At 39.5% G+C, this 15,500-nt stretch overlaps 1 protein-coding gene across 2 annotated transcripts in view; it reads left to right on the top strand.

Annotated features, from left to right (window-relative positions):
- GPHN (gephyrin) overlaps positions 1-15,500 on the top strand; it is a 582,350-nt gene that overhangs the window by 469,221 nt on the left and 97,629 nt on the right. For both annotated transcript variants that reach the window (XM_065404477.1, XM_065404478.1), the window contains one exon: positions 14,313-14,355. In XM_065404477.1, coding sequence (XP_065260549.1) covers positions 14,313-14,355 — 43 coding nt within the window. The remainder of the gene's footprint in view (positions 1-14,312; positions 14,356-15,500) is intronic.

The following is a 15,500-nucleotide window of genomic DNA, read 5'->3' as shown; positions in this document are numbered from 1 at the left end:
TACAAACTCTACACTTGTGGAGCTTATAAACTTCATAAGGGCCAGCTTTAACCTCCTCTTCCATGGCCATAGAGGTCCCCTAGGGCAGCAGAATTGGTCCTGCTCTATTGCATAAGGGAGACTGGATGGAGGGGGACTGTACCGATAGTGTGCATCCCTGCACTGTACTGAACTGTGCAGCAGAGGGCAGAAGTGCCAGGAAGTCATGGTTGCAGTGGGATGGTGCAGAGGAGCTACTCTTAAACAGTTCCTGCTACCCTTTTCCCATTGGGGATGACATAAAGGCCCACTGAGTTTCCCTCTGTATGTATGCACATTTATGTATGTGTGTTTATATACTGCCACAGATATGTATAAATGTATGACAAAGATATTTAAAAAACAGTAATATCTAGCATTAATGAAGGATTTCAAATATCAGTATTCCTTGGACAGTGTGTTAGCTCTTTTGCTGTTTTTTAAGTCTCTTGGAAAGGTGCAAAAACAAGATAAATTCAAGACTTGTAGTTTCAACTATTTTTAAGTTATCCGAGCTCAAAATTTCTGATTGGAATATATGGGGGAAAGTGTGTTTTTTCATTCTCAAATAACTGAAAAATGGTCCAACTAGTTTTCCTCAAACTCTACAAATCCCATTTGGACTGTTACCAAGCATACAAAATTTCTCCCCAAAATTGTTTGAGAAAGCATTGTAAAAAGAAGGCTTACAAGGGAAGTTGGAATTTGCCCTTAAAGGTGACCTGCAAAATAAAAAAAAAGAGGGTTTGTGCATCTTTTCTTGTTTCCTTATAAGACAAAGGTCTGAAAGGTTGGTTGTTCAGGTTTAAAGGGTTTTTTCCCCCCTTACCTCAGAAGTGTCAGGAATGTCACATCTAGTCTGTGCTGACTTTACTGGAGGACTAGTTGGAGATGTAAGATGCAGGTTGTGAGTTTTCTCAGACATGAAAGATCAGATTCAAACCCTCTAAAGTCAATGGAAAGATAGATTTCTATTGACTCCTATAGGCCTTTTATCAGACCCCAGTAGAAGTGGTCGGAACAATGGTTTTTGAATAAAGAGATCTCTCCCTTTCCCTGTTAACTGTTTATTCAGACATTGACAACAAATAAGTGTTAACTAAACAAAAAGGAGATTTTTCTGCAATTATATTTTTATTCATTTGTTACAGGGCAAAATCTTAGATTGAGATTGCAAAATTGGTAGTTAGCACACGAAATGGATGGGGAATGATGCTGTTGTCAGATGACTTCATTGCAGAAGTTAGAAGGTTCAAATGAGTAATGGGCTTCAGCAAGAGAAAAGATGATATTGTAGTTTGACACTGGATTGGTTCCAAAGAGTACTGGGTTCTATCCCTGTCTCCGCTATGGTACAGATTTCCTACGTGATGCCAAGCAAGTCACTTAAACCAACATTTTCTGGATGTCTTTCCTAAGACACATAGTGGTTGATTTTCATGAGCTGAGCATTCACAAAAACAACTGAAGTCAAGGGAAGCTCTGGGTGCTCAATACCTCTAAAATAAATCCAGCCATAGGGGTCTCAAGTTAATTAATGGATACTCTTGAAAAGTTTGGTTTAAATACATCTCTTTCCCATTTTGTAAAATGAGAGTACTTCCCTACCTCGCAGGGATGGTGTTAAGATAAATGCCTTTCTATTTGTAAGGTATTTAGTGCTTCAATGCTAAATGCAAAGGAAAAACCCATGATGGAATAAAATAATTCCTTATTCAGAGCAGGGCTTGGATGGTGTACGATAAGCAAAACATGAGACTCCCTCATTGAACTGTGGAAATAAAAAGAAATATTGACCAATTGCCTCATTAAATTAACTAGAGCTGGTTGTGAATTTTTTGACAAAGGCTTTTCATCAGAAAATGCCAATCCATCAAACCTGACACTTTTTGCAGAAATGTATTGGTTTCTACGAAAATGTCATTGGGAAAGTCCAGAGTGGGATTCCTGGTCAAAACAAGAGACAGAGAAACTGGTCTGTCCCAGAATAGCCAGTGGTTAGGCCTTGGATAAGGGAGACCCATGTTCTAATCCCTTCTGTAAATAAGGCAGAGTAGAGACTTGAACTCTGCTGTCTCAGGTGAGTAGTCTAACTATTGGCTATTCTGGGATAAGTGTCTCTCATTTTTAATTAAACAAAAAAAATTCAGGAGGTTTCAGTTTTGTCCCAATGCAAAATGAAATGAAATTCTCAAATCTCAGAATTTTTCACAAAGCAGAATTCTTGTTTTTCAGCCAGCCCCACATTTATCATCATCCATCTCTGGTAGGTCTCCTGTGGAAAAAATTGTATGTTATCATGTAATTTATTTATCATAATCCATACACACATTATGGGAAAAAATTGGATTGCACAGATAACTTGAATTTTGGTATTGCCTAACTTTTCAGTGCTTGACTTTGCAACCTTAATAATGTTTCTTTTTTATATTCTTGTAGGGAATTTATATTAAATTTGATAAACCCTTTTAAAACATATACTTCACTGTCATCCCTTTAAAACAGGTGATGAAATAGTTTCCATTTCGAGCAATATTGTCTGACTTGGGTTGTTGTGGTATTACAATTTATTTGGCTATTACTGTGGACAAGGAAGAGAACTGTGAAAGTAGCGGAAAGCCTCATTTAAAAACAAGGGACTAGGAAAGAAAGATGACTGGAGCGCTATTAAAAATGTTAATCCTGTTAATGTGTGCTAAGGTCAGAGAGCAATTTGTTCTGTGCCAGAAGATAAGAGTTCATTTACATCACTATTGGAGTTTCAGCCTTCCTGACAGACACCAAGTTAAAAAGCAATTGAACTAGAATAGGCAAAGGGTTTGGACATGTCTTAATAGTGGTCAGACAGGACAACAAACAAGATAGTCCTTAAACCAAGTGATTCATCAGTCAACTTGCCAGTGACTGAGGTAGTGTGAAAATAAGACTGCGTGGTAGCATACTGGTTACACAGGATGCAGAACTCCCTAGTCCCCACCCCAAGCTTTCTGTATGAGATAATTAAGGGAGGATATTAGACTTCCTTTATCTAATGAACACCATACAACAAATACACTATAATAATCAGTTGACTCTTCTCACGAGAGCCTGCTACAACAAGAGATAAACCATTTCCACAGCATAAGAGTCATAGAGCCAGTGCCCACACATCTAAAAGGCAAAGGCTTCTACTTCTTCCTGATACCAAAGAAAAAGGGAGGATGGAGACCCATACTAGACCTCAGAGTGATCAACAAATTTGTCAAGATTCAGAAGTTCAAGATGGTCATGTTCATAACAATTATTCCAGCATTAGTAAAAAGGAGACTGGTTCTCGGCCCTCGACCTTCAAGATGCATATTTCCACATCTCGATCATACCGAGTCACAGATGATGCTTCAGGTTTACATTAGACCAAGACCACTACCAGTACAGAGTACTCTCTTTTGGCCTCTCATCGGCCCCCAGAATATTCTCCAAGGTTCTCTCAGTAGTGGCAGCCCACTTACGCTCCCAGGGCATCATGATTTATCCTTACTGGACAATTCTCTCTTTGGGACACATTCCTTCATTGAAGCCCAACAAATCACCCATACCACACTGGATCTATTCCAGAGTCTAGGCCTACAAATCAATGCACAAAAATTTGACATTAATGCCGGTATAGAGGTTAGAATTCACAGGAGCCAAACTCGACTCCATCTGGGCGAGGGTGCTCCTCCCACATCACAGATTCCTAAGCCTCTCCATGCTTCTAGAGCCAGTGCAATCCAGTCCCCAAATTTCAGCCAAACACTGCCTCCAGCTTCTGGGGCATATGACCGTGGTCACATAGGTTATAGCTCACGCCAGACTGCATGAGATGCCTCCAAGCATTCAGTTCAGTTCAGTTTACAGACTGCCTGTCGTACCTACCTACAAAAGTGGACTAGATTTCAGATCTGGTGCCAGCCCAAAGGCATCACCCTGGATGAAGCCACTCTACCTGTAATCCTAGACTATCTGTTCACTCTCAAGAAATCGGGACTCTCTATTAGCTTGCTAAAAGTCCACTTGGCAGCAATTGCAACCTTCCACCAGCAGGTAGAAGGGTACTCCATTTTCTCCCACCCAACTACGAATAGGTTTCCTCTTTCCTCAAGCCAGACTTCCTACCCCACAATGGGTAGAGCCCTGCGCGGATACAAAATTTATATCCACGGATGTGGATATGCATGGATATAAAGTGGATATCGGCGGAATTGCAGGGCTCTAGCGACAACAAGCGAGATCAGCAGGGCCATGGCCAGCTACCAGGTCAGGAACTGCAGTGGCAAAAGCATCAGCATGTTGGGCCATTGCTTGCAGGAGCCAGCATGCAGCCCGGGCAGCTCCTCCAGCATGTCTGTACCACTCACAGCCCTGTCTACTGGGGCAGGCACCAGGCTCACAGATAGCTGTCCCTGGTCACGCTAGTCCATTGGTTCCCAAACTGGGGGGGGTGCGCCCCCCTGGGGGGGCGTGAAGAAATTCCATGGGGGGCGCGAGGCTGCCCGGCCCTTGAGCTCCCGGCCAGGGAAGCTAGCCCCCGGCCCCTCCCCTGCAGTCCCCCCTCCCCCGTAGTTATGCCGCCACACAGGCAGCGCAGCTTGTGCCCGCCCATCTCCCAGGCTTTCTAATAAGCCAGTCCTGCTGCTCTGAGCAGCCTGGTAAGAGGGCAGGGAGTGGGGAGGGGGGGCTGGATAAGGGGCAGGAGGTCCTGGGGGGCAGTCAGGGAGCAGGGGGGTTTGTATAGGCATGGGAGTCCCGGGGGGCCTGTCAGGGGGTGGGGGTGTGGATCCAGGGGTTGGGGCAGTCAGGAGACAGCGACCGGGGGGGGGTTGGATAGGGGGTGGGGTCCCGGGGTGGTGGTCAGGGGACAAGGATCGGGGGAGTTGGATGATGGTAAAGGAGATGGGGGGGGGGTTCTCGAAAATTAAAAAGGGGGCGTGATGTCCAGTTCTGGGCACCGCATTTCAAGAAAGATGTGGAGAAATTGGAAAGGGTCCAGAGAAGAGCAACAAGAATGATTAAAGGTCATGACCTATGAAGGAAGGCTGAAAGAATTGGGTTTGTTTAGTTTGGAAAAGAGAAGACTGAGAGGGGACATGATAGCAGTTTTCAGGTATCTAAAAGGGTGTCATAAGGAGGAGGGAGAAAACTTGTTCACCTTAGCCTCTGAGGATAGAACAAGAAGCAATGGGCTTAAACTGCAGCAAGGGAGGTCTAGGTTGGACATCAGGAAAAAGTTCCTAACTGTCAGGGTGGTTAAACACTGGAATAAATTGCCTAGGGAGGTTGTGGAATCTCCATCTCTGGAGATATTTAAGAGTAGGTTAGATAAATGTCTATCAGGGATGGTCTAGACAGTATTTGGTCCTGCCATGCGGGCAGGGGACTGGACTCGATGACCTCTCGAGGTCCCTTCCAGTCCTAGAATCTATGAATCTATGCCGAAAAGTTTGGGAACCACTGCACTAGTGTGTGCAAGCGTCTCACACTCTCCCGGACAGGAGATGCACATCGCTGCATGGAAGGGACAGCTGGATGCTGGTTCCTGCGTGTGGTGCCCCCACATGCTGATGCTTTTTGCCACTATATCAGAAATCTGCAGAGCAGCTACCTGGGCATCTGCACATACCTTTACAAAGCACTATGCCATCTTGGGGGACTCTGCTTCAGACACCATATTCATTGCCCTGGGGCTATCATCCATAACAGACTCGACTCTGAAGCCCCAGCCTTCAGTAGGGGATAGTGCTTGGGAGTCATCTACAGTGAAGCACCCATACAGTCACTACTCAAAGAAGAAGAGGAAGTTACTCACCTTGTGCAGTAACCATGGTTATTCGAGATGTGTGTTTTTATGGTGCTCCATGACCAACCCTCCTCCCCTCTACCACGGAGTTCTTGCCAGTAACTCTGTGGTAGAAAAGGAATTGAGGAGGGTTCACTTGCTCAGCGCTGGTTAGCCTCGTGGCAGAGCACGACGGGGCAGCAAATGCATGGGCTGAATGGACACTGCTACTAAAGTTCTCCGATCAGCAGGGCAGGGATGCAGATACCCCTACAGTGGAGCACCCATAGGGACACACATCTTGAAGAATCATTACTGCACAAGGTGATTAACTTCCTCTTTTCCTTCAGCAACACCTTTTATCCTTATGTTATTGCATATATATTAGGCAAATAGATACATTGCTAATTGTGAATAATAGTGGTACATCTTTTTCCTGCGTCTCTTTGGAAAGAAAAGGTATTAGATCAATTTATATTATCCATTTCTTAAACTGGGAACTTATTCCCAAGGCATTCAGTTTTATAAAAGTATCAGAGGGGTAGCCGTGTTAGTCTGAATCTGTAAAAAGCAACAGAGGGTCCTGTGGCACCTTTAAGACTAACAGAAGTATTGGAGCATAAGCTTTCGTGGGTGAATGCCCACTTCATCAGACGCAAGACTTGGTCTGATGAAGTGGGCATTCACCCACGAAAGCTTATGCTCCAATACTTCTGTTAGTCTTAAAGGTGCCACAGGACCCTCTGTTGCTTTTTATAGTTTTATAAAAGTAACTTTATTCAACCCTATCAAAGGCCTTTTCAGCAGTTAACTAGAAGAGTAGTAGAGGCTTCTTTTTTTATCTTAGTGAGAGTAATGTTTCTAGTACCCATATATGATTATCTGTATTGTTTATAAAACCTATTTGGTCTCTGATAACTTAATATTGTCTCTATGATGTAGTCTGTTCACCAATATGTTGGTCAGAATCTTACATCTCAGTTTAATAAAGAAATTGAGTTATATGATTTAAGGTTCTTTCCAGGTTTGGGAATAACAGCTGTTGTAACTGGAAGAGGACCTACCAATTTCCCTATAAACGTTTATAATATTTTTATTGGTAACCCATCTTGATCCAGGACTTTACCATTTTTCATATCATTTATAAATACTAATTTTTTTCCTCTCTGATGAATTATTCAAGCAGAGCTATGTCTAAATGAAATATGAGGAGGTTCACGTTACTTAGCACTAAAATGTGTCATCCTTTGTGGCTGTATGGGAGTACTACAAGTAATAAGGCTGCCCAATCCCCTCCCAGTAACCCCAAGCAACCATATGGATCTTACAGTTTGTGACTGAGGGCACAGAACATACAGGGGAAGCACAAGTATTGCTTGCCCAGTATTCCCTCACCCATCCCTAACAAGTGTCTCTGAGAACTATGCCTTCCCAGCACTCCTCTTGGGGCAGCACATCTCTTCACTGTCTCATACTCTAGACTTTACCTCAAGGCACAATCTAGCTCATAATTTTTATTTTTCTAATACAAAAATAACTTTTGTAAATATTTTTACAATATGAAAAAAATCTCCCATTTTTTTTGCCTTTCTTCATTCCTAATCGTGCATGGAGGATTATGTTGGTAGTTTGCTTTCCTTTAAGCTTTCTATCTAACAGTTTATCCCCTTTATTCCCTTTTGTCCCTCTTTTCACTGAGCTTTTTCTGTTTTATCATTTAGCACAGTGTTTATCTTGCAACTTAAGTTGATGAATTTTTGTACGATTTTGTTTGAACTATTTTTTTAATTATATGATTTTTGGTTTTGCATCTCATGTACCAGTTGCAATCTATCTTGTAGTCTCACTTTTTCAACTAAGAGACTATTAATAAGATGACCTCTCATAACTGCTTTATTTGCAGTATGTAATCCTTAGTATGTAATCTTTGTTGTTATGTTCAGAATATGAGTAGTATCTTTTTTTAAATGACTGCTCTGTCTGGATCTTGTAACAGGAAACAATTCAGTCTGCCAATCTGTTTGGAGAATGATTTCCCCCCACCGTTCAAAATTAAATGTTAGTTTGGTTGGAACAAGAGCTGACCATGTAATTCTATGTTTATAGTTTGTTGGAAGACAATGGGCATGTCTACACTTACCTCTGGAGCGATCGATCCAGCGGAGGTTGATTTATCGGATCTAGTGAAGACGCGATAAATCGACCACCGAGCGCTCTCCCGTCGACTCCGGTACTCCACTGGAGCGAGAAGCATCAGCAGAGTCAACGGGGGAGCGTCAGCAGTTGACCTACCGCAGTGAAGACACCGCGGTAAGTAGATCTAAGTACGTCAACTTCAGCTACGTTATTCATGTAGCTGAAGTTGCGTAACTTAGATCGATCCCCCGCACCCCAGTGTAGACCAGGCCAGTGTTAGTGATCAAAATTAAATCTATCATCATATAAAGTTTATGTGGATAAGAATAAAATGAGAATAGATAAAACTGTCATCATATGTTTATAAAGATGATCAAGATTTATATCTCTCTTTTGTTTAGTGTCTGCTCTATCCAATCTAGCATTTAATGTTAAAATAATATCCTAAAATAATTTCTCCTTCTTGGAATCCTAAAGAATTTATTTTTAAAATCTTTTTGATTTTGGGATACACCAAGCTGATTGTAACTTTTTTGTCATTTAAATCTCCTTTGAGGATAATAAATCTAAAATTAAAAATTAGAGCTATTGATTAATCTATTATTAGAAATTTATAGTGTTTGGAAAAGAGCATATTCCTCTTTTTAAGGTTTGTTAGAAAATAATAAATTTGCCCCAACCATATTCCCTTGAAGTCACTTTTCTTTTGTCTCTTTTAAATGTATTTCCATTATACAGATAAAGGATTTTCTTTAGTTTTGTACTGACTTTGGCTCCAATTAAGGAAGAAAGTTAAGCACATTCTTAAGTACTTTCCTGAATGGGGATGCTTTCCTAAATATCAGGGCTTTTGAATCTCTTGACCGCAGTATGTAATGTTACCATGTTACCAAAATGTTACAATTTTATATATATATTTGCCATGTGTATGGATAACCTATTTAGACAAAATTATTTTATATTTTATTTTAATTCAACCAAAACAATTATAGTTTTCTGTGTTCTTTTGAATAGGTTTAAAATAAAAAACAAAATATTTTCTAAAACCATCAAATCCTAGTATATTACTCTGATACTTTCTTAATTTGACTTTATGCTCCGTGACCTTATGCATAATATCCTACAATAGTAGTCCAAAACATTATGGTTTACAAAGTTATAACATAGTGTTGGGATATTTGGTGCCACCAGACTCCTTGTTGTTTTTTATAAAATGCTGTGATTTTATGTTATTTAATTATAAATATGTATACATTTCACTGTGGGGCAAGGAGAAATTTTTTGCCAAGGGGTACCAGAGTATACCTCTACTTCTAAAAATAGGATAATGGTATATTTAATACCAATTGAAAGTAGACAGGTCTTCAGTATTGGAGGGATCATCCAAAAGATCCACACACAGTAAATTGTGTGGAACTGAGATCATGTAATTACTAACTGTAGGTAAGTTTGAGGAGAAAAATTTAAAAGTTAGCAGAATTTGAACAGCCAAGCAGTAGTACGCCTCTACCTCGATATAACGCTGTCCTCGGGAGCCAAAAAATCTTACCACATTATAGGTGAAACCGCATTATATTGAACTTGCTTTGATCCGCCGGAGTGCACAGCCCCGCTCCCCCGGAGCACTGCTTTACCGCGTTATATCCGAATTCGTGTTATATCGGGTAGCGTTATATCAAGGTAGAGGTGTATGTACTAAAGCTTGATTGGTGCTAAGGTTTTTCTTGCCACTCATGTGCTGCTGACAGTCTTATACTGAAAAGCGATTTGAATGTATTGGAGGTTTTGTATTCCAAGAGTGGATTATATACAATTTATCCACTCTGCCTATTTCATGAAACAGATGGGAAAAGGCAGCAACAGTATACTGCACCAAATCTCTCACAGAGTACAGCTGGTTTCTACACAAGTGTTGAAGTCTCAGGGAAAGATGATAAGAGTTCCACACTAACCTGTAGCCATGACTTGTAGAACACACTGAAAAGAATCTTTTCCTTACTTCTTAAATGAGTCTGACATTTATAGGGCAGTTAAATGAAGACAGTTCTCAAATTCATAACTGCTGCTGTGCTTCGCATGTCCTGCTTCCTTCATTGCAGCTTGGCTAACCCATTCCCTTCCCTGTTGGGTTTCTGCTGGTGGTTCCACATTCTGCATGCTGTCTTAATAATGGAATATGCTTTCCTGTAACTAGATTATGGGTTAGCCTCCTATGGTCCTGTGTGTTCTTGAGAAATGGGTTCTTTCTACTGCTGGTGGTAAAATCATGTGTTTTGATGTTGTTACGAATTGTTCTTCATGTTGCATTAAACCTCAGTTGAAATGTTCCCCCATAAGACTTAGCTTTTCATATTTGGCTGGAAACTCTTCATGTTTGTGTAGCAATTCATTTTACTATAACCTATGGCTTTTAACTGTACCTCCCATAATGAAGAGCAGACTTAATACTCTGTGCTAAATCTTGTTATGACGTATAAAAGGTAAGTAATTTCTCTAACCATTCCTAAAGACTGTGGTCATGTAGTAAAGGCTTCTCTTTCCTCTTTTATTTATTTTACTTTTACTTCACTTGTAGCGTGAGCTTTTCTTCATGTCATTTTCTATTTTACTTGTAAAGATACCCTTATAGATGCTATGATTTGCTGCAAAACATATCATGTAGATTTATACACATCCAATCTGTTGCAACAAGTGATTTCATGTCTCAGACCAGTCATGAGTGATAGATAGAGATTGTCAGCAGGTTTCTTGTTTTTACCATTCCCTCTGTTTATTTTAATTTAAAATGCTTTGTTTCACATAGTGTTTGGTGTTTATGCCCATGTGAACAAGGCTTACTCTGCATTACAAGGCAATACAATTATAATTTAAATATAATAAAATCCTATGGACGTAAAGGTCAGGGCAGTGGAATGTGGATGTTCTGCTTTCTGATTGTTTTCTCCTGAGCCACCCTGGGGAATGATATTGAATGAGATCCCAATTTATTCAGAGCTTCTCTGCCAAAAAATATTGGCAGCTAGGGAATGTAGACAGAAGAAACAGTAAGACTTCCTGTGATATGGGAGACAGGCACAGGTTATCATCTCTGGAGCAGCCTGTGAGTGAGGGAAGAATTACAATTGTTCCAAAACCATCTGTCCCAGCAAGTCATGATATGGTGTATGATGGTACACCAGAATATTTACTTCAGGGTTATATGATTTTAAAAATCATGCAACCCTGATGTACATACAGATTTTAAAAATATCACAGGTACAAAATATATACAAATGATAAAACATGAAAAAGACAATTTACACAAAGCTCTAAAGTAGGTTAAATGTTTGGGCTAGAAAACACTACTATTTTTTGAAATTTAAAATAATTTTTAATGGAACAATGTTAAAAAAATAAGACAGGCTATGAATGTGAAATATACAGTAAATGGGAGTATTGGCTAATTGATTAATCCTTCAGCTGTGTTGAAGCAGGGTTTGTATTCTGCAGCTGAGAGCATAGGATGGGAAATGATCACGTTTAGTTGAGTGTTTTTTTACAATTATGGATTCCTCTTCTACAGCTGCTTTTAAAATTTGTGGAAAGCAAATTATTTCCCACAGTGCATATGTTGCTAATCAGGTGAGTGATAAAGTGTAAACATTAGGTCACCATGAGACACTGCAAAGCACAATTTAGCTTTGTCATTTGAAGTCCTCTGAGCTCATAGAATAAAAAAATACCTCCAAAAGCTATGTTTGAAGCCAGCTGTCTTTTGTTGCCATTGTCATCTGGACGTTGTAAGAGTGGTACTCTGTCAGCACATTTTTTTATATTAGATCTGCAAGTCTCAGCTGCTCTGTTCATTATAAATGTCTTGTTTTTGTTCATATACTAGCTCCACTATAGATTGGAAGGGCTTAAAGATGAACTCAGGAGGAATAGAGGCTACGACTCGAGAGTAACTATTATTGCTCAAAGGAGTTGCTTTCCATTCGCAAACATTGCTTTGCGCTATGGGTTTGGGCTCCTGTTCCCACACTTTGTTGAAGACTCTCTCTTGACTTCCATTTTACTTCTTTAGCACTGTCTTTGTCCACTAACATTTTTCCTCTCCCTAGTAGCTTTTATCTGTGTCCTTTGAATCATATTTTTACTTAGTTTGTTATTAGATTGTTTCTGAGTGTTTGTGTGGGTTTTTTTCTTTTATTTTTTTCTTTAGGACTGTGTTGTTGTTTCGCTAGGTTTCATTCCAAAGTTTGCTGAATTTCTTGATTATTTTGCAACAAGCCCATTCCTTGTTCTCTCTTTCCATATGGTTTTCAATGAGAAATAGCAGAGCCTCTTCAATTTTAAATAATATCCTATGCAGATAGGCCCATCTCTCCTTTTGCATACCACATTTTGGGTTTTCCCCAACTGTGACCCACTCACTCATCCAGCCCTCCCTCTCTCTCTCTCTCATATATCATTATACCTTCCTTTTTGGTCCAGAATTGCCCTTCAAAGAGAAACATTTTCCTCTTCCAATGAGATTTTATTTTATCATGTACCTGAAAAATGGAAAAACAACTCTGGGCCAAATCAGGGCATCACTGACATTTTGGAGTTTACCTATGTAGTATTTTTGACGGGGAGGAGGGTGGTTTTAATTTTTAAACATAACAATTTTTTTCAGGGAAGGACAACCATAACCCACTCTAAGTTGCAACATTACTGTCATAAGTTTTTTTCATTACAATGAGTAGACTGTGTTACGCTGTAGTATCCAAATTGTGTGAATATGCGTTTGGGGCAAGCTGCTGTGGAATGAAAGAAAGAGGTTTAGAAAACAAGGAAGGATTAGTTTCAGACTTAAAAGATGGCTCTATTCTGAAAAGAGACTGAAAAATGGCACTTTGAGGTTCCACATTTATCACTCATCAATAATTTCCTGATCATGTGTGCTCAGTTTGCAGGCAGATATTTTTCTAGCTCCCACCCCCACAAACTCAACCTGAGATCTGAAAGGTAAGCTGGTCTCTTTCCTTCCTACCCTTCCTTCTTCAACACTAAAAGAGGTTTTATAAGGAAAATATGCCCTCAATGACACCTGTGCAATCCTATTGCTGTAAATAGGTTTACACGGGTTTAATTTATTGGCGTTGTACTTGAAGTCTTAATGAACAATTCTGTTGAAGAAGCACATGAAGGAAAAGAATCCAGCTCACACTTCTCACACTTTCATAGGGCTTATCTTCCCTTCAAAATTAATTTGAGTTATAACTAGTTATAACTAGTGTTGCCTCTAACTTGAGTCCCATCCACACACAAAAACCTTGAACTAAAGTTTGATGGTGCTTTTTAACTTTTAACAGCTGGCTGGCCTCGGTGTATAGGCCACAGCTCGAATTATGACAACTCCTCAACTACTAATCCAATTATTCTGTGCAGCTCAAGTGTTATTTTGCAGTGTGACTGCTCTGACTCAAGCAAGACTGAGAAAAGTTAACTTGAGTGTAGATAACTTGAGTTAAATCTGCAGTGAAGACATATCCTATATTGTGTTGGCTCTGCAGGGCTAACAGTATTTGAAAACAAAAACTTCTGTTAGTCTCCATAGCAAGCAGATATGACTCTAAATACTCAGACATGATTCACCACTGTTACTTCAATATTACACCAAAAACTGGAGTAACACAGTGGGAATCGGGCCCACAAGGAGTAGATATATTGAGTAAGAAGATGCTATTTTTACACAATCACTTTTCAAAGTAGATCTACACTATAAAAAGCATATTAGGCATAGTACTTTTCTAAACTAGACTTAAACAGCTGAACAAATTCATCTGTCTCCAGCCAGAAGATGTTTGTGCAGCTGTGAAGCAGAATTGCTAATTGTTTTCACAATCACCACATTCTAACTTGTTCGCATTTTGAATTTCTCTCTAAGAAACCTCAGCGACTCCACTGAAAGCAGCAATAATCAAGTCTTCAAGCAGATTATATTAATACAGGCATATTATTATTCTGATCTGCACATAAAACACAAGGACTTAGGTTCAGGATCACTGTGGTCACAATTATATACAATGAACTTGGAATTTAATGTAAAATTGAAGTTTAATATGTATCTTTGAAAGCTGTATATTCATTTCTTAACCTAAAAATCTGTCCTTTAGGCTGGTTTGTTTGTGTTTTTTAATTGCTTATATCAGATTCAGACTGTCAACCAATAACTTTCTGCTTGATTATATGTATCCTATATATACACTATATAAAATTGTTAAGGTGTCAAATATGTAAAGCCTCTGATTCTAGATCCCAGGAGCTTGCCCATTAAATCGCCACATCTTGCTGTGCCTGTTATCTACTGTAGCTCATAGAGTCTGTGCTCTCTCTGCAGGTCCAGTCCAGGTGCAGCAGCAAGGAGAACATCCTCAGAGCCAGTAAGTATTGCTGCCTCCCTTATGTACTTTTGAACCATGACTCCCATTTTAGTTAGGAAGTGGGAGAGCAAGTTAGAATAATATTTTGGTGGTGTGGAAAGAGAAGAACAAGGGAGGGTTCATACGACTTTTCAGCAGGAATAGAAAAAAAAATAGGACAATGAAATTCAATCCAAAAAGAAAAAAAGAGAAAACATTAGCAGCTTTCACCTTTCTAAAATAGCAGTTAGAGTCTGTGTTAATAGGTATTTTCCTCTTAATTCTTTTCCCCATGATATTTCTCTTAGTGACATTAGATTCTAAACTATGTATAGTGTGATAAATGATAGAGACCGCATCATAGTGCAGTTCCTGCCTGGGCTTTTATCCTCTTTCTTTGGAGTCACCAGCCCACCTGTTGATCACCGCATCGTGGGCGATGTACCTGCATTTAATAGTGCAGGTACACATTTCACAGGGGAAAAGAATCAACACACAAAGATAACGGGAAGGTAAATATCCATGATTTTCACTTTTGAGCTTGAAGTGTTTTAAGAAATGCTGAGGTAGATGAGGAAAAAAAATTAGGTGTCAGAGTCAAAAAAAAAGGATTTACACAAATTAACTCTTTCTACAATTACAGTTTGTAACCTTCCAGGTTAAAGACCTCTCTTCATGTGCCCCGAAAATTTAACCTACCTTAAACATATTACACTCTGCATAGAAAGTTGGTTTAGTGGTCAAAACAGAAGACGGGTAGTTGGGTCTCCTGAGTTCTGTTGCCAGCTCTCCATCTGATTAGCTGAGTGGCCTTAGGCAAATCACTTGACTTCTGTGCCTCAAAGTATTCATTTCTGGAATGAGTACAGCATTATTTTATCACGTAGGATGTTGTGGGATATAAACAGTTGTCTTTAAAAGCACTTTGAGATACTCGTGTGGAAGATTGTGAGGGCTGAAGCTTATTATTTATTTATTTGTTATCATCATCTAGATTTTGTAAAAAAAAGAAATCTACTATTCCATAACTGGGAATTAAAAAACAAAATCTTTATAAGTTGGTCTTGTCCATGAACATAACAGGAATTTAAGATTTCTGCTTTTAAATATCTGACATATCTGAAAGAAAAAGAAAAATCAGTGCTAAGAAGAAATAGAGAAAAAAG

This window comes from Emys orbicularis, chromosome 4 (assembly GCF_028017835.1).
Source record: "Emys orbicularis isolate rEmyOrb1 chromosome 4, rEmyOrb1.hap1, whole genome shotgun sequence".
NCBI classification, from domain to species: Eukaryota; Metazoa; Chordata; order Testudines; family Emydidae; genus Emys; species Emys orbicularis.
Note: the sequence above shows the minus strand (reverse complement) of the source record. Positions and strands in the feature narration are given on the sequence as shown.